This window comes from Anolis sagrei, chromosome 5 (genome assembly GCF_037176765.1).
Source record: "Anolis sagrei isolate rAnoSag1 chromosome 5, rAnoSag1.mat, whole genome shotgun sequence".
Classification (NCBI taxonomy): domain Eukaryota; kingdom Metazoa; phylum Chordata; class Lepidosauria; order Squamata; family Dactyloidae; genus Anolis; species Anolis sagrei.
In genome coordinates, this window is record NC_090025.1 from 46,694,175 (window position 1) to 46,715,881 (window position 21,707).

General features: G+C 42.9%; 1 protein-coding gene across 1 annotated transcript in view; it reads right to left on the reverse strand.

The window, feature by feature from the left end:
* FREM3 (FRAS1 related extracellular matrix 3) overlaps positions 1–20,880 on the reverse strand; it is a 106,457-nt gene extending 85,577 nt beyond the window's left edge. The window contains exons 1-2 of the mRNA XM_060778895.2: positions 15,599–20,880; positions 13,625–13,714 (exon numbers count right to left, since the gene is read on the reverse strand). Of these exons, the coding sequence (XP_060634878.2) occupies positions 13,625–13,714; positions 15,599–20,795 (5,287 nt within the window). The 5' untranslated portion in view covers positions 20,796–20,880. The remainder of the gene's footprint in view (positions 1–13,624; positions 13,715–15,598) is intronic.
* Positions 20,881–21,707: the final 827 nt, after the last annotated feature.

Genomic DNA, 21,707 nt, shown 5'->3' on the forward strand with positions numbered 1-21,707 from the left:
ATAAATAAATAAAATAAAATTGTCCTCCTCCAATCTGCTGGGACTTCTCCCGTTCTCCAAAAACTCTCAAAAACTAGGTTATGGAACTCAGGTTAAATAAATTCTGGGAATAAGAGAGTTGGCCAAATTGTAGTAGTGTCTTCCTATCCATGTTGATGTGAACCTTCACTGTGTGATACCAAGGGAAACTATGCCCTTTGTGCCTTCTTAAAAAGGGCCACGTACGTAAGTATGTATTTCATGTCTGACAAACTTGTTTCACACAACAGAAGTAATTATTTTACTATAAGCCTCCCAGTGATCTTATGATATGAAGCAAGTAGAAATACTTTAAGAAAACAGATATATGTATATCCAGAGTCTTGAGATGATATGTAAGATGTACTTTACAATCCGATTATCTGTAAAGTGTAATGACAAGTTGTCCATTTCATGGTTTGAAGTTGTTTCAAAAATTCCACTGTCATTTTGGAATGCCCAAAATTCCTGCAGTTCGGGTTGGTTGGTTTGCTTTTCCCTGACTATTGAGTATATCGCTCTCTTGGGGAAGAGGGATGAACCAGAAGGAAAATGTTTCCAGTCAGGTGGAGAAATTCCCCAGTTCCTTAGGTGTGGCACTGCTAACTAATAGCCAGCTGCATTAAATCATTACTGAGAGGTCATGAGTTCGAAGCCACGCCTGGTTGGAGTGAGCTTCTGGCCATTAGTCTAGCTTGCTGTTGACCTATGCAGCCTGAAAGACAGTTGCACCTGTCAAGTAGGAAATTTAGGTACTGTTTAATACAGGAAGGCTAATTTAACTAATTTACAATGCCATAAAACCTTCCAGCAGGTTGCAGAAGAATGAGGAAGTACTCCATCAAAGGACTCGGTGTCACAAATGGACAGTGAAGCAGCAGCACCCCCTGTGGCCGGAATCGAGCCAGAATCAACCAAATTCTCATGAAGCCAGAAAAGCTGGAATGTTAAGTTGCTTCTGTATCTGTCTATATTATCTTGTATGTCTAATTGGCATTGAATGTTTGCCAGGTATATGTGCATTGTAATCTGCCCTGAGTCCCCTGCAGGGTGAGAAGGGCAGAATATAAATACTGTAAATAAATAAATAAATAAATAAATAAATAAATAAATAAATAAATAAATAAATGTGTTGCTGAAATAATGTACACTTGAGATATCCCAAAGTTATGAAAAAAACACTCTTAAGATGGAGTTCCACTTTCTAAGTTCTGGGAGGGGTTTAGGATATAAACCATGGACAATGTTATATATTTCACCACTGTGACATCACTCAATCCATTTTGAAAGCAAGCTTCTTTCGCATTCTTCAGCTGGCACAAAGTGCAAACAGTTAAAAAGTTAGTATGTCGTGTTATCCATTCAGCGTATGAATATTGGGTGAAGCGATCCCATTAGTACAAAGGGTATTCCACAAGGACAGCAGACAAGTCCTCAAAACATAAAGCCAATTCTTCAAATTGCAGACTGTTTTTGAATCAAGACCTGTTTCTCGTCTATTTCTGGGTGGTCATCAGTGTAATAGCCTCCTTATAAAGTCTGAAGCCTCCATAACCTTTGTAATACTTTTACGGAAAGCTCAAAAATTGATTTGACACATTGCTTGAAACACTAATGGCCTCTGAGCAAACTCTAACGTGCTAATTAGAGGGAACCAGCAATAACATTTCAGTCAAGTATTTAGCTTGCTTCCAAACATCACAAATTTCCAGAAACATATATTTTACCTGATTGTCATGGACTTGGTTTTACTTAGGCACAATCAAACATTACTCTGAGTGCTATGAGACTAGTTAAATAGCAGGTGTCAAATGAAGGCAATAAAAATACTTGCAAGATAAGCAAAGCTGTGTTATTTGCTCGCAGTGCTTACCTCTACAGAACATCGTGCATAAAATTTAGCTTTAAGGAAAAAATTTCAGGGCATTAAGTACTAATATCCTATATGCTTGGGACCAGAAGTGTTTTGTATTTTGGATTTTTCCAGATTTTGGAATATTTGCAAATGTATAATGTGATATATCAGTGAAGTGATCCAAGACTAAATATGAAATTTATTGATGCTTCACATACACCTTATACACATGGCATAAAGATATTTTTATGTACAGTATTTTAATACATTTAAGCCCTACACGGTTCCGGCCCGGTTTACCTGTCTGAACACATCTCCTCCTATAAACAATCAAGGACGTTAAGATCTTCCAGAGAGGCCCTGCTCTCGCTCCCACTACCTTCGCAGTTGCGTTTGGTGGGGACGAGAGACAGGGCTTTCTCTGTGGTGGCCCCCCAGCTATGGAACTCCCTCCCTGGGGAGATTAGGTCTGCCTCCTTCCTCCTGTCCTTCAGGAAGCAGCTAAAATCCTGGCTCTGGAATCGGGCATTCACAGATTGATGGATGACCCAGTATTGACTAAGAGTTAATGGACAACAACAATTGGATTGAGTTGGATGATGTTTTTAACTTGATGAATTCCTTTTAATATGTATTTTAGAACTTATTTATTGTGTATGTTGTTTTATTATATTTATTGTATAGCATTGAATTTTTGCTGTTAGCTGTTCTGAGTCCCTCCACGGAGATAGAGAAGAACGGAATACAAAAGTTCTAAATACATACATACATACATACATACATACATTTGTGGATGAAATAGTATCTGTACACTGGCCTATCAGAAAGAAAAATGTTACTATCACAGCCATTCGTGTGGATAGTTTTGGATTTTGGAATACTGGATAAGGGATATTCAACCTGCATTTTGCCATATTGTTATTATATATATATTATTCAATATATTCTTGTTGGGCATCTTCCTTTATGCATTTCTTTCACGTTCCTAATTACCTTCTTGATGCTGCAAGGAAGGTTTAGAAACCAGAGGGTGACTTAGGCCCCTTCCGCACAGCTGAATAAATTCCCACACTATCAGCTTTGAACTGGGATATATGGCAGTGTGGACTCTGATAATCCAGTTCAAAGCAGATATTGTGGGTTATTCTGCCTTGATAGTCTGGGCTATATGGCTGTGTGGAAGGGGCCTGAGAGGTAGAAGGGCATGTTTCTAGCAAGTCTCCATACTAAACCTATTCACTAAAACTAGACTTACATCAGACACTTGCAACCCCAATTTGTGACAATTTTTTTCACTCAATAAGTGAATTGTAGGTTATAAAGGATTTGAAGACATTGGTGGTGAAACAATTAAAGAGTGTCTCGCTGAGTTTCACTGAATCAGAACAGGATATATCTACAGTCACTGCTGACTGAGTTGGGACAGCAAATTGAAACGGTCCAATGGATTGGAAGATGTGGATGAAGTTCACAAATAAAAGAGTAAAGGACAGAATAGAATATCAGTACATCTAATTTCTGACTTTTCTATGGCAAGGCAGAAGAATGAAACCATCTATTGTTACACTGTATAGCTAAATTATTTTTGTAATTAATGATGTGAATAGATTAATGTTAAAACAACCCAAGCAACCCACAATCATATTTGACCTATATATTAAGATTCACTGGCATGTAAATCCTGGTTTGTTTAGATAGAAACTAGCTTAATTGTGGGTTCAAATGCAGCATGAAACTACCCATGTTTCATTTGTTTATTCGCTTGGAGAAATAAATGGGTTTTATGCACTATTACAAAGCTCATGTACATTATAGCTCATGTACCGAGACTGTGGCGCAGCTGGGAGTCAGCTGCAGTAAGATCACTACTGACTAAAAGGTCATGAGTTCGAAGCCAGCCCAGGTCGGAGTGAGCTTCTGTGTAGCTTGTTGTTGACCTTTGCAGCCCGAAAGACAGTTGCAACTGTCAAGTAGGAAATTTAGGTACCACTTATGTGGGGAGGCTAATTTAACTAATTTACGAGGCCATAAAGATCTCCAGCAAGCATGCAGGGAATGAGGAAGTACTTCATTGGTGTTGTGGATGGATGGTGAAACGACAGCTCCCCTGGTGGACAGGAAAAGTTGGAATGTTAAATAGCCTTTGACTGTCTGTCTATATATGTTGTGTGTCTATGGCATTGAATGATTGCCATGTATATGTACATTGTAATCCGCCCTGAGTCCCCTGCAGGACTATGTACACTATAGCTTGGGAGTTCTCCTGGAGTCATTGCCGAGCCTGGAACCCCAAGTTTCAGCAGTGGCCAGGATAGCATTCACACAATTAAAACTTGTGAGCCAGCTTCACCCGTACCTTGAGAAGCCAGACAGAGCCACGGTGGTCCACGCTCATTACATCTCGAATAAACTACTGCAACACACTCTATGTGGGGCTGCCGTTGAAGACAGTCCAGAAGCTCCAAGTAGTCCAACAGACAGCAGTCAGGTTGTTCACTGAAGTAATGTATAGGGAGCACACAACCCTCCTGTTATGTCAGTTCCACTGGGCATAAGATTACTACTGGGCTCAATTCAAAGTACTGGCTTTAGCCTATAAAGCCCGGCCTAAACGGTTCTGGCCCAACTTACCTGTCCAAACGTATCTCCCTCTATGGGCCAGTTCAATAATTAAGATCTGCTGGAGAGGCCCTGCTCTCAATCCCACTCCCTTCACAAGTGTGAATGGTGGGGACGAGAGAAGGTCTTCTCAGTGATGGCCCCTCGACAATGGAACTCCCTACTCAGTGACATCACACTGGCCCCCTCCCTCCTGGTCTTCATGAAAAAGTTAAAGATCTAGCTTTGGACAGAGGCATTTGGGGAATAGCGTAATATGGAATCTGACTTGAATGTAGCAGCAGGAATGATGATTATGGAACTAGGCACTATGTTTTTAATCTGTTTTATTGTATTTATATATTTTAACTGTATTATTCCTCATTCTGTTGTATTTGTTTATCTGTATGTGTAATGCAGCACTGAATTTTACCATAATTGTAAGCCGCTCTGAGTTCCCCTTGGGGTGAGAAGAGTGGGATAGAAATATAGTAAATTAAAATATAAGCAAAGTTTTTTTTTAGTTAAAAGTAACTTGAGAACATAGCCACAGTGCTGTTTCTCCAGGCTCTGTGCATGGCTAAGAGTGATTTAACTCTACCTTAATTGTGAGTGCTAAACAATGTCTTCTACTTGATCATCCGAAGCATGAATATAATGTTGAGAAACTAAGTATGCTTGTGAATACCTTGCAAAATCTATCACATGAATTATTGCAAGGTCTGAAAGTTGTAAGTAAAAAGAGACTATTTAAAACACCTTTTGTCATACAATTACTCAAGCCTACAGAATGTCTTCCCTTAAAAGGTATTAGTTTTAGATGCTCATCCCAATTTAGAAACCATTTTCACTGTTTATAATACACTTATTTCAACATACTTTACAGCTTTTTAGAGCAAGAGAAAAATCTAAATATAACACAAGTTTTAACAGGAGAGTCTTAAAAAGGAAACCACACAGGTTGCTTGTCTTCCTTTCCATAAGCAGTGCATAGATATTTTAAAAAAGTAAAGAAAGCTGTTTAATTTCTACACAGTACTATCAACTGACAACAGCAATGCAGTATAGTTTAATCAGTAAACAAAAAGAAACGTTTTATTACTTCTTGGGATTTTTCCCCCAGCGATCTTTCCAATTTAAACTAATGCTCAAGGCAGATAATATCAATAAAAGATAATAAACCTAGAAAGCATGTTAAAAAGCAATAAAAAGTTTGAAATGAGGCTCTGATTTGTAAATATAGACTGCAGTATTTAAAGTTACTCCCTCTGGAGAACTGGGCTTGCCAAATATCAGCTTTTTAGCACAAAGTACTTTGCACACTGATGCATAAAATCCCATCTACAGCAAAAAAATAAATCCAAAAACGTCATGTATTCTACACAGTTGCACTTGTACTGCCTATGTTCACGTCTCAGTATGTTACATAAGATTTATACATAGGATGTGTATCAGAAACACTTGTACTCTTGGAGGTATTTTGTTTAACAGGTTGTGCTTATGTGTCATCATGTCACATGTAATTGTGTGTAGGTACGTATATCTGGTCTGGGAGCCCCCGGTGGAACAGTGGAATAAACCAACAGTGGAATAACCCCCCTTTTTCCTAGTTCCAACAGACCTCACTACCTTTGAGGATGCTTGCCACAGATACAGGTGAAACGTCAGGAGAGAATGCCTCAAGACCAGGGGTCCTCAAACTAAGGCCCGGGGGCTGGATACGGCCCTCCAAAGTCATTTACCCAGCCCTCACTCAGGGTCAATCTAAGTCTGAAATGGCTTGAAAGCACACAACAACTACAACTACAACAACAATCCTACCTCATCAGCCAAAAGCAGGCCCACACTTCCCACTGAAATACTAATAAGTTTATATTTGTTAAAATTGTTCTTAATTTTAATTATTATATTGTTTTTAAGTTGTTGTTTGTTTGTTTTTTGCACTACAAATAAGATATGTGCAGTGTGCATAGGAATTCATTCATTTTTTTTCCAAATTATAATCCGGCCCTCCAACAGTTTGAGGGACTGTGACCTGGCCCTCTGTTTAAAGTTGGAGGATCCCTGCTCTAGACCATGGCCATATAGCCCAAAAAAACCTACAAAACCCCAGTGGAATAAACCGTTGAGCTACTGAATTTGCTGATTGAAAGGTCACAGGTTTGAATTCGGCCAACCTAGCATTTCAAAAACATGCAAATGTGAGTAGATCAATAGGTACCACTCCGTCAGGAAGGTAACGGCACCCCATGCAGTCATGCCAACCACAAGATGTTGGACAAGATGACAACGCCGGCTCTTCGGCTTTGAAATGGAGATGAGCACCAACCCCCAGAGTCAGACACGACTGAACTTGATGTTAGGGGAAAACCTTTACCTTTACCTTTCCTATGGATATCTGATACATATTTGTCTTTTATTTCACTCTATTTGTTATGTTTGTTACAATAATACAAACTTGTACCCTAGGTTTTCTGCTTTAAACTGGATTAAAGCATTGCCAGATAATCTGGGATAAACAGAAAACCTGGGATCAGATCCTGGGATATAGGACCTTTCTGGAAGGGCCCAAAGACATATAATTAGAATTAAGGAAGCATCTCCGTAGAAAATCCATTTTTATACATATTTGTGGTAACAGTAGTTGTAGCTGATGATTGACATGCCATATCAATTTCTTTTAAATTAATAAGAAAGAAAAGCAAATATAATAGATGTTTGATGAAAAGGACTATAGCACTGTTTCCCAACCTTTTCTTGATCAGGGACCACTTTGACCAGGGACCACTCTCCAACAATAGTACCAAAAGGGTTACGAATCAATTTGTTCAACTTTAGATTTGGTTTGGGATACTGATTCAGAGAATTGCATTGGATAGACCACATCAGATGTAGTTTCTTATACAAAATATATGCCATGGTCAGTGACAGGGAAGGAGTGGCAGGCAGTGCGAAAGGAGAGGAAATAAAATAATAAATAAATAAATAAATAAATAAAGAGGAAGGAGTCTAGTGGACCAGATTGTCATCCTCACAGTCCACTGGTGGTCTGTGGCCCACAGGTTAAGAACCACTGGACTAGAGGCATCCAAAGCGTATGCTCCCTCAGTTGCTACAGGATTCTTTTACATCTTTTTATAACTCAAACCAGTATACATAAGAATATATACAGATTCTTCTCTTGCACAATAAAGCCTTTTGCTAAAGGAATTCAGAACTGCACTCCTCACCTTCCTTAAGTAAATAAAACCATTTGGCATTTAACCTCATCAGTTACAGAAATTGTTCAATATTCCAGCCCATTTTGTTTCAGCTGGCTTGGGGCCAATGTTTTTCTCTCAATGATATCAGAGGAAGTGCAGGCCATTTACATTGTGACGGCTTTGTCTATTGGTTACTTTATTGGCTTCGTTCTAAAAAGGAAGACCTTTCCAGCTGTAAGACTGCCAGGGATTCAGAAGTGCCAACTGCACAGCATGGCTTGGAGAATTATTTGATTACTCAAACAGAAGCATTCATACCACATTTCATCCAGTGAAAGCCAATTTCAGTAAGACAATAGGAACTAGAGAATCTCCCTTCCTTCCTTCCTTCCTTCCTTATCTACTTAATTACTGACTGGCGGAAAATGTTTTATTGATCGATTAGATTTATATACCATGCCATCAATTTCCAAGAGATCCGTTCAAGCTTCCTTTACAAAACTATTCCACAAGAAAAAATAAAAGAGAAATATGAAAAAGGGGATAAAGCAAATAGATTAATTCAACATCACAATGGATATAATTATTAATGTAATAATATTATACTGATACCTGATTTTGAGATATTGCTGAATTTGCTATCACAACTACTTTACAGCAGGGAGTGCTATAACTAAACTTCCTTAGTATAAAAGTCTCTATTCCTAATGATGACTTTATTAATAACTAGCTTGGGTACCCAGCATTGTCCGGGTTATTTGAAAAAGTCAAATTTTAATTGTACAAATTGCATAAGGTTGTGGATGAGCTACAACTCACATCATGCCAGGTTAACCCTGAAAAACTCCATCAGTATTTAAAGTTTGCTGTGTTGGGCAAGTTTGCTTTAGATGCATCATCGGTGGGGTTTAGTGTGCTCTCTGGCTATAGAGTAAACTACAACTCCCACTATGGTGAATCAGTCCCCTCAAACCCCTCCACTAGGTTGAGTTAGCCATGGGGGTTCTGTGTACCAAGTTTGGTCCAGGTCCATCATCAGTGGAAGTCATCTGGTTGTGGGTAAACTACAACTCCCAGAAAGGAAGGTCGGTTCCCTCCAAACCTCTCCAGTAATCAAATTTAAGCTTATCAAGTATGTGTGCCAAGTTTGGTCCAGATCCATCAGTGTTTGGGTTCACAGTGCTCTCTTGATGTAGGTGAACAGGTGAACTACAACTCCTATAAATCCCTCCAAAGACATTCAGTATTTTTTGTTGGTCATGGGGGTTTTGTGTGCCAAGTTAGCTCCAAGTCCATTGCTGGTGGAGTTCAGAGTGCAGTTCTTAGATTGCAGGTGAGCTATATATTCCAGTACCTACAACTCCTCTATATCATGGTGAAGTCTCCCCAAACCTCCCTAGTTTGTTCAGTCACTGATCAATTCCTCTGTTTGCTATGTGCCATAAAAAATAATAGGAAAGGATTAAGGGAGAGGCGGTGGGTCATGCAAATTCCACACCAATGGAGAGAGGATGAGAAACACTGATATGTCTGTGGAGGAGGAAACACATAAAATCTAGGATGAAATTATCCCCGTATGAAAGCCTTCACTTAGGTGGTAGGCACTATGGTGTTTGTGGAGATATTGGCAAGGCTCTTGGACATGTTCATGGCACTCACTACAACCTACTATGTTATTGGAGGAAGGGTCATTTGTGTCTCCTGAATAGAGGGAGCTATAGCTGTTTGTGGAGGCAGGAGCTTGTCTGTATAAGGGACACCCCAGTCACATATACATATATATGTTTTCACATTTAATATGTGTATAAGGTAAAGGTTTCCCTGACGTTAACTTTAGTTGTGTCCAACTCTGGGCGTGGTGCTCATCTCCATTTTTAAGCCAAAGAGCCGGTATTGTCCATAGACACCTCCAAGGTCAGCATGGCTGCATGGAGTGCCATTACCTTCCTGCAGAAGTGGTACATATTGATCTACTCACATTTGCATGTTTTTGAATTGTTAGGTTGGCAGAAGCTGGGGCTAACAGTAGGAGCTCCCCCTGCTCCCCGGATTCCAACCGCCAATCTTTTGGTCAGCAAGTTCAGCAGCTCAGCAGTTTGACCTGCTGCACCACCAGGGACCCTATTATGTGTATAGATTAATGAATTTCTACATATACTGATTTCTATTCCTCTATTTTAATCTCTATTTCATTCAGTCATTAACCAGGTAATAGAACTATGCACAGATGCAGTATAGGATGTTCTCTTTATAGCTACTTTATGACTTTAACCAAAAGAACATACAAAAAAGATATTTAACATTTAGCATCTATGTATGTCTACTGATGTTATATCTATTCACTCAGGCACTCAAATGAAAGCTATACAGATTATCACGTACTACAACTGTGGCATCACCTCATTCACAGGTCTTAGACCCATTCACGGACTTTTGATAAATGCATATGTTTTCATTCCACACAGGCCCAGCTGTCAACCACTCAAATCTGGTACTTGGGATCCAATACTGTGCCTTATGAATTCAATCAATTCCACATTCAAAGAATTCACAGGATTGCTGATGTACTTGCGTTAGTCTGACACATGAGTAACTGAGAATGTATTTCAGGTTAACAATATTTTCTATGTATCACAAATGGGTGAACTGTACCTACAAAATTTTAGCTTTTGCAACATATTTCTGTTGTCTCTGAATTATAACAGGATATAGTTTGTTCAACTATGCTCTAGTGCAATGTTCCTCAACCTTTCTAATGCCATGATCCCTTGAGACAGTTCCTCATGTTGTGGTGACCACCAACCATAACATTAATTTAGTTGCTACTTCATACTGTAATTTTGCTACTGTTATGAATCATAATATAAATATATGATACGCAGGATGTATTCACTGGACCAAATTTGGCAGAAATACCCGGTACGCCCAAATTTGAATACTGGTGGGGTGGGGTTGATTTTGCCATTTGGGAGTTATAGTTGCTGGGATTTATAGTTAACCTACAATCAAAGACCATTCTGAATTCCACCAATGATGGAATTGAATCAATCTTGGCACACAGAACTCCATGACCAACAGAAAATACTGGAAAGATTTGGTGGGTATTGACCTTGAGTTTTGGAATTGTATTTCACTTACATCCAGAGAGCACTGTGGACTCAAACAGTGATGGATCTAACTTGGCATGAATACTCAATATGCCCAAATACGAACACTGGTGGAGTTTGGGGAAAATAAACCTTGACATTTGGGAGTTGTAGTTGCTGGGATTTATAGTTCACCTACAATTGCAGCACGAGGGCTTTTGGTGGGAGGATTTGCTGTCTGTCTCCAAGAGAAGGACAGACAGAGAGATCTTCAGCCATCTCTGCCAAAAGGGTTCCTAAGACTATCAGAAATATGTGTCTTCTGATGGTCTTTGGTGATCCCTCTGAAACCCCTCTGAAACACCATGCATATTTAAGTCAAAAACCATATTTTGGTTAAATCTATACAACATTAAATGAAAAGCACTGCTTGGCTATTATCACTGCACTATAAATTATTGTGACACTTTAATAATAATAATAATGGACTAGTAGACAAGATTTTCCTAAACAGTACGCCAGTTCTTCAACTCCCAGAAATCCTAACTGGCTGGAATTTCTGGGCGTTGTAAACCCAAACACCTAGGGGCCCACAGGATTTTTTTTCATGTCAGAAGCGATCTGAGAAACTGCAAATCATTTCTGGTATGAGAGAACTGGATGTCTGCAAGGATTTTTCCCACGGATGCCCAGATGTTTTACCATCCTGTGGGAGGCTTCTCTCATGTCCCTGCATGGGAAGCTGGAGCTGACAGACAGGAGTTCACCCTGTCTCACGGATTTGAACCATCAACCTTCAGATCAGCAGTTCAGCCGGAACAAAGGTTTAACCCATTGCGTCACCATGGCTCCTCACCCACAGGTTGAGAACCCACAAGTTGAGAATTACTGCTACATTGTAGAATTAATATAACTTTGTCACCACTGCCATGGTTCAATGCTATGGAATCCTGCAAGATGTAGTTTTGTGAGGGACCTGCACTTTTTGGCAGAGAAGACTAAAGATCTTGCAAAGCTACAACTCCCATGATTCCATAGCATTGAGCCATGGCAGGTCAAGTGGTGCCAAATGGCAATAACCTAACAATGTGGATGCACGTATGGCATAAGGATGATTTCTGCATTCCTACATGTATTCATGGTCTACTAAGTTCAGCAACAAATACACACTCAGGATTTGTGTACTATTGTTATCGCTTTTAAAGATACATTTCATGAGAGTAAACCAAGTTGAAGATTTGGCAGGAAAATAAGAAAAAAATCCAAAACTCAACAAAATTACCATATGATCTATCACTTTACCATTCCTTTTCAATAGCACAATATACAATATGAATGTCACATATACAATGTATATGAAGATACCTATTTCAGTGATGAATACATAAACATTTTAAAAGCTATAGCCTGAGAAATATTGAAGTGTCACTTTTCACTAAATTCTATCCTTGTGTTGTCAAAGGCTTTCATGGCCGGAATCACTGGGTTGCTGTGAGTTTTCCGGGCTGTATGGCTATGTTCCAGGAGCATTTTCTCCTGAAGTTTCATCCACACCTAAGGCAGGAGTCCTCATAAGTTATGAGGTTTGTTGGCAACTAGGCAAGTGAGGCTTTTTATATCTGTGGAATGCCCAGGGTGGGAGAAAGAACTCTTATCTGTTTGAGGAAATTGTGAATGTTTCAAGTGGCAACGTTGGTTATTATTATTATTATTATTATTATTGTTGACACAAAAGCACATATGTCACAGCAAATGAGATCTATATACTGGATTTCGTATCACAAAATCACAAGTTGAACACTTCCCAAGCGTCTAGGACTGTGTGATTTATTATTATTATTATTATTATTATTATTATTTACTCTATTTCTACCCTGCTCTTCTCACCCCACAGGGGACTCAGAGCAGCCTTCATTAGCATTGAATGGACTTTCAGCTTCAAAGCTTGGCTGGTTGCTGCCTGGGGGAATCCTTTGTTGAGAGGTGTTAGCTGGTCCTAACTGATTCCTGTCTGGAATTCCCTGTTGTTTTAGTGTTGCTTCTTATTTACTGTCCTGATTTTAGAGGGTTTTTTTTAAAAAAAAATACTGGTAGCCAGATTTTGTTTACATAATTCAACCAGAGAAGTCAGCCATAGCAGAGCACTTGATGAACCAACCTGGACATAGCATATTATTTTAAAACACAGAAATGCTTGACCATTCTAACAACTATCATGTCACCACTGCCAGAGAAGCCACTGAAATCCACAAGCATGTGGACAATTTCAACAGAAAGCAGAAAACCATGAAAATGAACAAAATCTGGATACCAGTATTTTAAAAAAAGCTCTAAAATCAGGACAGTAAATAAAGAACAGCACTCAGGAAACAGGAGAATTCCAAACAGGAAACAATCAGGGCCAGCTAACACCTCCCAACAAAGAATCCCCCAGGCAGCAACCAGCCAGGCTTTGAAGCTGCAAGGCCATTCAATGCCAATCAAGGTAGGCAATTGCAACATTCATACTTGCCTCAAACAGACAAGAGTTCTTTCTCTAACCCTTGATATTCCACAGATATATAAACCTCACTTCACAGATTATCTGGCAGTGAAGACTCACATAATCCCGTTTAAAGGAGATAATCTGGGATCAGATCCTGGGATAAAGGGCAGTGTGGAAGGGGCCAAAGTTACACACACTTATGTTATAGACATATTTGCAGAATCACTTGGAGGGAATAAAATATACATAATACATGTTTTTGCAAAGCTGTGTCTCTAGCATAACAAACCCCTAATCAAGCATTTGTTGGTGTAACTAATTCTGATACCGCTGTTTAGATTTGAAAATACATTGCTGTAAGGAGAATAAATTGTCTTACCACTGTCTTCAACTGAGAAGTGGAAGATATCACTAGTTGCGTTTTCACCTTGCTTCAAGATGTAGCAGATCTTCATGTCATCAATTTCAGCTGACGGAGAGAGGAAAAAGCTGCATGAGTCACTGGATCACCATAGCAGTGTCATCAAAGGCTTTCTCAAAGCAGTTGGAACTGTAGCAAAAGCATTTTTAATAAGATGTGCTGAATGTTTATCTTTTAAGTTTTGCATGTGTTTTAAAATGTTTTAAATTTATTTTGACAGTATTGTTTAAGACAGGGGTCCTCAAACTTTTTAAATAGAGGGCCAGGTCACAGTTCCTCAAACTGTTGGAGGGCCAGATTATAATTTCAAAAAATTTAATAAATTCCTATGCACACTGCACATATCTTATTTGTAGTGCAAAAAACACTTTAAAGCAATACAATAATTAAAATGAAGAACAATTTTAACAAATATAATCTTATTAGTATTTCAATGGGAAGTGTGGGTCTGCTTTTGGCTGATGAGATAGGATTGTTGTTGTTCTATGCTTTCAGGTCATTTCAGACTTAGGTTGACCCTGAGCAAGGGCCAGGTAAATGACCTTGGAGGGCCGTAACTGGCCCCCAGGCCTTAGTTTGAGGACCCCTGGTTTAAGACATGGGTCTTAAACCAGTGAGTTAAAGTAGGATTGTAACTCACACAGCACCTCTAGATGTTACTACAGGCATGGGCAAACTGTGGTCCTCCAGATGTTTTGGGCTTCAACTCCCACAATTCCTTGGTAGTTGAAGTCCAAAACACCCAGAAGACCAAAATTTGCCCATGCCTGTGTTACAATATCTGTAGATCATATGATTCCTATTCCTGCCCATAGATTGTTCAGGGCTGGTGCCATGAAACAACATATTTACAATTATTTAAAACATGGTTAAAAGCAGTAATAGCATGGGGTGAATTTACCTGACCCAACACTTCCAACACACACTTAAACATGAACAGGCCTTACATTTGCATCTTAACCACAGTCAATGCTAAACAGACTTCAAAGTTAACTAGAATGTGGAAACATCTCTTTAATAGCAAAGCTAGGAAAATAGAAATTGGTAAACCTATGTTAGCATAAAACATTTGGCCCCACAAATGTTTTGGACTTCAGCTCCCTGAAGCCTTATTCAGGATGGCCAATGTAGTTTTGTGACATATGGACCCCTCTCTGCCAAGGAAGATCTGGGGTCCAAACAACAAATCCTAGAATTCCACAGGATGGAGCCATGGCAACTAAAATGACACCAAACAGCTATAACTCTGCAGTGTGGATACCTTCTATAACTAAGAATCATAACAGGTGGTTCTCAACCTGTGGGTCCCCAGATGTTTTGGCCTTCAACTCCCAGAAATTTTAACAGCTGGTAAACTGGCTGGGATTTCTGGGACTTGTAGGACAAAACACCCGGGGACCCACAGGTTGAGAACCATTGGCTAGGGTAAGTACAGTCTCCAGCACTGATTTTGCAACATTTCAAACCTTTCAAAGGCTTTCATGGCCAGAATTACTGGGTTGTTGTAAATTTTTTGGAATGTATGGCCATGTTCTAGAAGTATTATCTCCTGACGTTTCATCTGCGTTTATGGAAGGCATCCTCGGAGATTGTGAGGTCAACCGGCCTCACAATCTCTGAGGATGCCTGCCATAGATGCAGGTGAAACATCAGGAGATAATACTTCTAGAACATGGCCACACAGCCCGAAAAACCTACAACAACCCATCTCAAGCCCTTTTGGCATTTTACAAGTATTCTTATGCATTCTGGATTTCCAGATCAAAGACCAGTTATCCTACAATGGACTGGCTTCTATGCTATTACCAGAGAGTATGTGGCTGTAGAAAAAAGTCTAAAAAGTATGCCAACTTTATAAAACAAACTTCTGTTTACATAAAATCAAATTTCTAATGCCATCAGTAAATAAGACAGAAACCTATTAACACTAACCTTGGGTGAATGCTTTAATACTTCCATTTCCTAGGGCTGTATTGATAAGAAGCCCATGCCTTGGCCCATCTGTGATCTTGAATTTCAACACTTTGTGTGGACTATCTCTGTCCTCTGCCTTCAAATACTTGCTGGTAATTAAGAAGCCTAGGTGTCCAGTTGGAATAGTTCTCAGGGTCGCAGCACCCTTATTCACCACTATCTGTGGCACACCATTGTCCAAGGAATTGATCTGGATCTTCATTGTCTGTGGTTGATGTGTTTCAAGGATAGTATTAGGGAAAACATAGAAGTCTGAATGAGTTCCATCCGTAATAGTGAAAGAGAAACTGTCTTGATTAGTTTCAGTACCATCATGTCTGTAGTTGATCATGTTCTCATTCAGGTCTTGTTTAGTAAAACTGGTCACAGAGTAACTATTATTGTAAACAATCTGGCCATGCACTGGGACTTGGGTTATTACGAAACGGAGGAGATGGTCAGGTGTGTCCCGATCCTCAACATTCAGCTCAAATGGAGTGATCAGTTTGGTGTCCCCTTCCTGGATTGCCAGGTCATGGATGGTCAGAATTGGCTTCTTATTGTCCACATCAGTAATGGATACTCTGAAAGTACGGAAGACTGGATTGTAGCCATCTGTCACTTCAAACTCAAAACTATCCATCTTCACTTCATCCTCTGCAGTGTGGATGTAATAAATCTTGTTTCCAGCTAGCTGAAGCTGAGTAAAGGTAGTGACAGGGACTCCAGGACGGTCAGAGTTCTCCAAATGACCTCTAATTGGGGCTCGAGTGATACTGAACTGGAGAAGCTCATCTGGGCTGTTAATGTCACTTGTACTCAGCAGGTCAGTAGTGAGTGTCACTTTCCCGCCTTCTTTCAGAGTCACCCCTTTATTGATCACCTCAGGAAAGACCATATCAATACCACTAATAGTAATGTAGAAATACCTGTCTATCAAAGGATTAATGCCATCAGTGACATCAAACTTAACCAAGTCACGGACACCCTGCCGGCCTGTGTGAATATAGTGGATAAAACCCTGGTCTATGTCATTCTGTGTGAAATTCATGCCTAGTGTGATATTGCATAACACTTCTCCTTCTTTGTTAATGCGCTGCAATAGACCTTGCCTGGGTACCAAACGAATAATATACATAAGTGTCTTGTCTTCTGAATCTATATCAGTAGCCTTGAGTTCTTGGTTAGTGATAACTTTAGACTCACCTACTTCTACATCTAATCCATCATTGATAGACAGTCTAGGTGTCTCATCATCTACCAAAATAACCATAATTAAAACTTCTTGTTCCACTGTGTGTAGGCCATCAGTCAACTGAATTCTAAAAGTATCCTCTTTTGTTTCTGAGTCATCATGCTCATACACAATGCTGGAGGCTTCACGGATTTCTTCCAGAGTGAAATTGCGTACCAACACTGTGCCAGTGGGTAGCTGGTTAACAATCTGCCCATGTTTAGGAGGAACATTTATGAAGAAATACAACTCATCTGGAGGAATATCCGCATCAGCCCCATTGAGAATGGGAGTGTCAATCACCAAACTCATTCCCTCTAGTACCACAAACTCACGTACATATAGGTCTGGTTTCTCATCATTGGTTGGGATGATGACAATGGGAAAGAAGTGGGGTGGTGAGATGTTGATGCCATCAGAACACTGGAAAGTGAATCTATCTTCTACAGGTTCTACTCCTTTATGGATGCTCTGCACAAAGTTGATGTGCCCAAGGCGAACATCCTTGATGGAAAAGGCACTGATGGCAGTCCCAGCTCTGGATTTTTCAGATCCAGGGGCTGGAGAGATATTCTCTAGGTACCCAGAAGTAGACTGAACTACAATGGTACATAAGATGTCATCCCTGGGTGTATCTACATCCTCTATGTCCAGCAAATTTAAGTTTAGCACACTTTTCCCTCCCTCATAAACAGTAAATGGTTCTTCCCCCACCATAACTTCAGGAGCAATGTTGTCTACTGGCAAAATAGTCACAGTTACACGCACACCTTCCACGCTGCTGCCTCCAACTACCCACTCACTGGAGAGGTCAGAGATAGTAAGATTAAAGGAATCAGACAACTTTTTCAAACCAATCTCACCACCACTATGAGCATAAACTACTGTTCCACTAATAAGGTCTTGCTGGGTGAACTTCTTAGAAGGTACCCCATCCACTAAGATATCACCCAATTTGGGTGGATCTTCTACAATGAAAGTCAGTGCTAGTTCATCAGTATCCTCATCTGTCCCCTGAATAAGAGAATTTGTTATCTCAGTGGCACTATTTTCAAGCACATCAATAAAGGCCCCCAAAAGTCCATTACGACCAGGGATGGTGATGCTGGGCCGTTCATCATCCACTAGCTGAACAGCAATTTTAACAGTGATTGGAACTTGATGCACCCCATCACTGACTTCCAACTGGAAGGAATCACTTGTGATTTCATCACCATTATGCTGGTAGGATATGCGACCATTCACAATGTCATCTAATAAGAAAGATTCGCCTTGCGCCATCACTCCTTCCTCCAAGTAGCGCAGGTGGCCATGCTGTGGTGCCTCCATTACAGTGAAGACAATCCGATCAGTGTCTGTATCCTTATCGGTGGCATCTAGCTGACTGTTGGTGAGAAGAAAGCTACCTCCTTCAAACACAGTAAAGCCAGCGTTTGTGATCTGCGGGGGCTGATTATCCACTGGTTGCAGGAAGAAGGTGAAGATGCCCAAGGCAGAATTACCTCCTGTGTCTTCTACACTGTAAGTGAACTGCACCACTCTGGGCGTGATACCAAGCTCTTGGTCTGGTGGCTTATAGGCTACCTTGTGATGATTTATTTGTGCTTGAGTGAAATGTGTAATGGCCACCAAAGGATTGTCAGTAAGCACAATCTGTCCAGCCATCACAGGGTGGTTTTCATCAGTGTCTGTTGGTGGTGTGAGAACAGTGTATCTCAACTCCCTGTCCTCTGTATCCAAATCAGTGTAACGCAGATAATGTTTCCTAAAGTGGGTGACCTGATACTCAAGGACTGTCATCTGCAAGGTGGTACCTGGGTACAGTTCTGGAGGCAGATTGTCAACAGGCTGGATCTTGATGAGGAACACCTGCTCTCCAGACTGATTTGGAGGGTCATTGTCATCCTGGAGATAGAACGTGAACTCATCCACTACTAGTCTAGTGTTATGAGGCCCTGTGTGCCTATAGAACAACTTTCCATCCAAGATATCCTGCTGCAACCACTCAGTCACCTCTTTCTCATACACCTCTTCATTTGCCAGAAAGCGCCAGATGGATGAAGCAGCAATATCTTCCTCCGCATCCTCTTTTTCATAAGAGGATGGGGTTTCTGCTTGTCTCAGCAAAAGCACACCAAGACGTCGATCTGCGGATCCTTCAACCTCTTTGAGCACAAATCGAATGGTTGCATCCTCAGAGTCAATGTCCGTAGCACTGAGCACAAAAGGAGAGATTTGGACCACCTGATGCTCACTTAGCACCAATCCAGTGTTAGCGTTGAGGAGTGGCGGCTGGTCATCCTCAGGGGCTATTGTGATTGGATAAAGAAACTCCACCTGGTGTCGCCCATCTCCCATTCGGAAGACAATGTTATCGCTGTAACTGTGCTCACTGCCATCATGTTGGTAGATCACCTGTCCTGCTTTCAGCTCTGCTGGGGTAAAAAACTGGCGGCCAGGAAAGGCACCCAAAACGCGGAGCTCTCCATGTTTCAGGCCCCTCGTCACCCACACCTTCACCTCATCCAGGTTGTCCTCATCACTGATGTCAAGATTATCAGACAGTGGCCTTGACTGTCCTTCGAAAAGCATCATCTGGGGACCGGCTACCCGGTTAAAGATGGCCACTGGTGCCAACGTGTTCATGGGTTTCACCACCACCACAAAAGCAAAGGGCTCCGAGGAGGCCCCCTCGGGATCCAAGACTTCCATCTCCAGCTGGAAGAGCCGCTCCTGGTCAGAGTCCAGAGTGGGCGGCTGGTAGGCGATCTTCAGTTCCCGGACCTCTCGCTGGGTGAAGGAGGTGAGGGGCCGGCCGGGGTCGTCGGTGCTGATCAAATACCCCTGCAGGCTACGATCACCCTCCTCCTCCCCCTCCTCTGCTGCACCAGGCCAAGGCGAAGTGAGGTTGAAGAGGAGCAGGTCCGAAGGGCTCTCCAGGTCCTCAGCAGCCAGCATGTCGGGGGTGATGGCGGTGAGCACAAACTGATCCACCTCCATCATGAGCAGTGCCACGAAGCTGGGCTTGGGAGGGGTGTTCTCAGCCCCTTCGCGGATGCGGACCACCACCTGGAAGTACTCCTGCTCAACTTGGCTCTCCTCAAAGGAAGAGGAGGAAAGTGGGTGGCTGTCTTGAAGGCCAACTTGGACCAGCATAGGGATGTAGTCACGGTTGGGCGAAGCAGTGAGGGCGGTGTGTTCATAGTGGATGCCATCTTGGAGGAAGCGCTGGCAGTCGTTGCTGTACCCCGCGGGTATGGGGCGCCCCTCGGAGTCCACCAGGCGCCCATAGGCAGGGAGGTAACTCTGGGGATGGGGCAAGGCGGTGAGGCGGCATGGGAGAGCTCCCACATCAGCGAAGGCCAACACTTTGTCGTCTAGGGGTGGGCTACGTCCGCGGAGGGTCTCCACTGCGAGGGGCAGGTTGCGGCTGAGGAGGCGCAGCTGCTGAGCGAGCACCTCCACCTCCAGGCTGAAGGGCGCCACTAGGGTCCGCTCTGGCGAGTCATAGCGCAGCTGGAGGCTCAGACGATGCCTTCCAGGGCTCCGCGCCCCGAAGTGCGTGTAGCTGACCTGGCGGGGCCCGAAGGCGCACGGGAAGCGGGTCGGGGAGAGAGCGCCGGGGCGGTGGGGCGCCGGGCCGCTCTCCAGCGCCCTCAGGGAGCACCGATCGCCCTCCCGCACCCGGATGGACAGGTCCCGCGCCGGGTCCAGCCAGACGGAGCGGCCGAAGGGCACCCGCACGCCCCGGTTGGACACCAGCAGCGCCGGCGGAGGGGCTGCCTCGGGAGCAGGCTCGGCGGGCAGCAGCAGGAGCGAGGGCTCGCTCGAGGAGTCCGCCCCTGGGTGGCTCTGCACGGGAACCGGCAGGCTGCACAGGAGGTGGAGCAGCGCCCCGACGAGCACCGCTCCGCCGAGCAGCCCCTGCCTCGCCTCGGCCATGGCGCTCTGCTCCCGGCGGCGTGAAGGCGAGGAGCCCGGCAGCCCACCGGCTGGCGCTCCTGGAGGAAGAGAGAGAGAGAGCGAGCGAGAGGGGCGCTCTCGGCAGCAGGTAGCCGAGGAGGGAGGGAGGGAGGGAGGCAGGGAGGGGCGGAGGAGGAAGGAGGAGGGGCTGGCAGCTCCTCGCGCCGCCCAGGAAGCCCCTCGCCCCCTCCCACTCCCTCCTTCCCCCCCTCCTTCCCCCCTCGGCCCACCCAGGCGCCGCCGAGCTTCCCAGGCGGAGACCCCAAGGAGGAAGGCCTCCTCCTCCTCCTCCCAAAGCCAAGCACGGGAAAGGAGTTGCTCTCCTCCTCCTCCTGCCAAGCGCCACACCGGAGAGACACACTTTTCTTTCCTCCCGTGGCTCTTTCTGCCACAGACTCGCCCCTACCCGCTTTGCCAATCCCCCTTTGCTCCAGGGCAAGCCTTTGCTTCCATTCCCTTTGTAAGTGACCACACCGGTCTTGTGTTAGTTGGCCCCGCAGGTAAGAAAGCACAGGTGTCCGACTCTGGGGGTTGGTGCTCATCTCCATTTCCAAGCCGGAGAGCCGGTGTTGTCCATAGACTCCTCCAAGGTCATGTGGCCAGCATGACTGCACGGAGGGCCCTTACCTTCCCGCCGGAGCGGTACCTATTCATCTACTCAACATTTGCATGTTTACGAACTGCTAGGTTGGCAGAAGCTGGGGCCAGAGGCGGCCCTAGGTAATTTTCAACGGTAAGCAAATAGTATTTTGGCGCCCCCCCCCCCCCAACCAATCATTGATATATATTTTCTGTTCATCATGGGAGTTGTGTGTGCCATATTTGGTTCTATTCCATCATTGGTGGAGTTCAGAATGCTCTTTGATTTTTGGTGAAATATACATCCCAGTA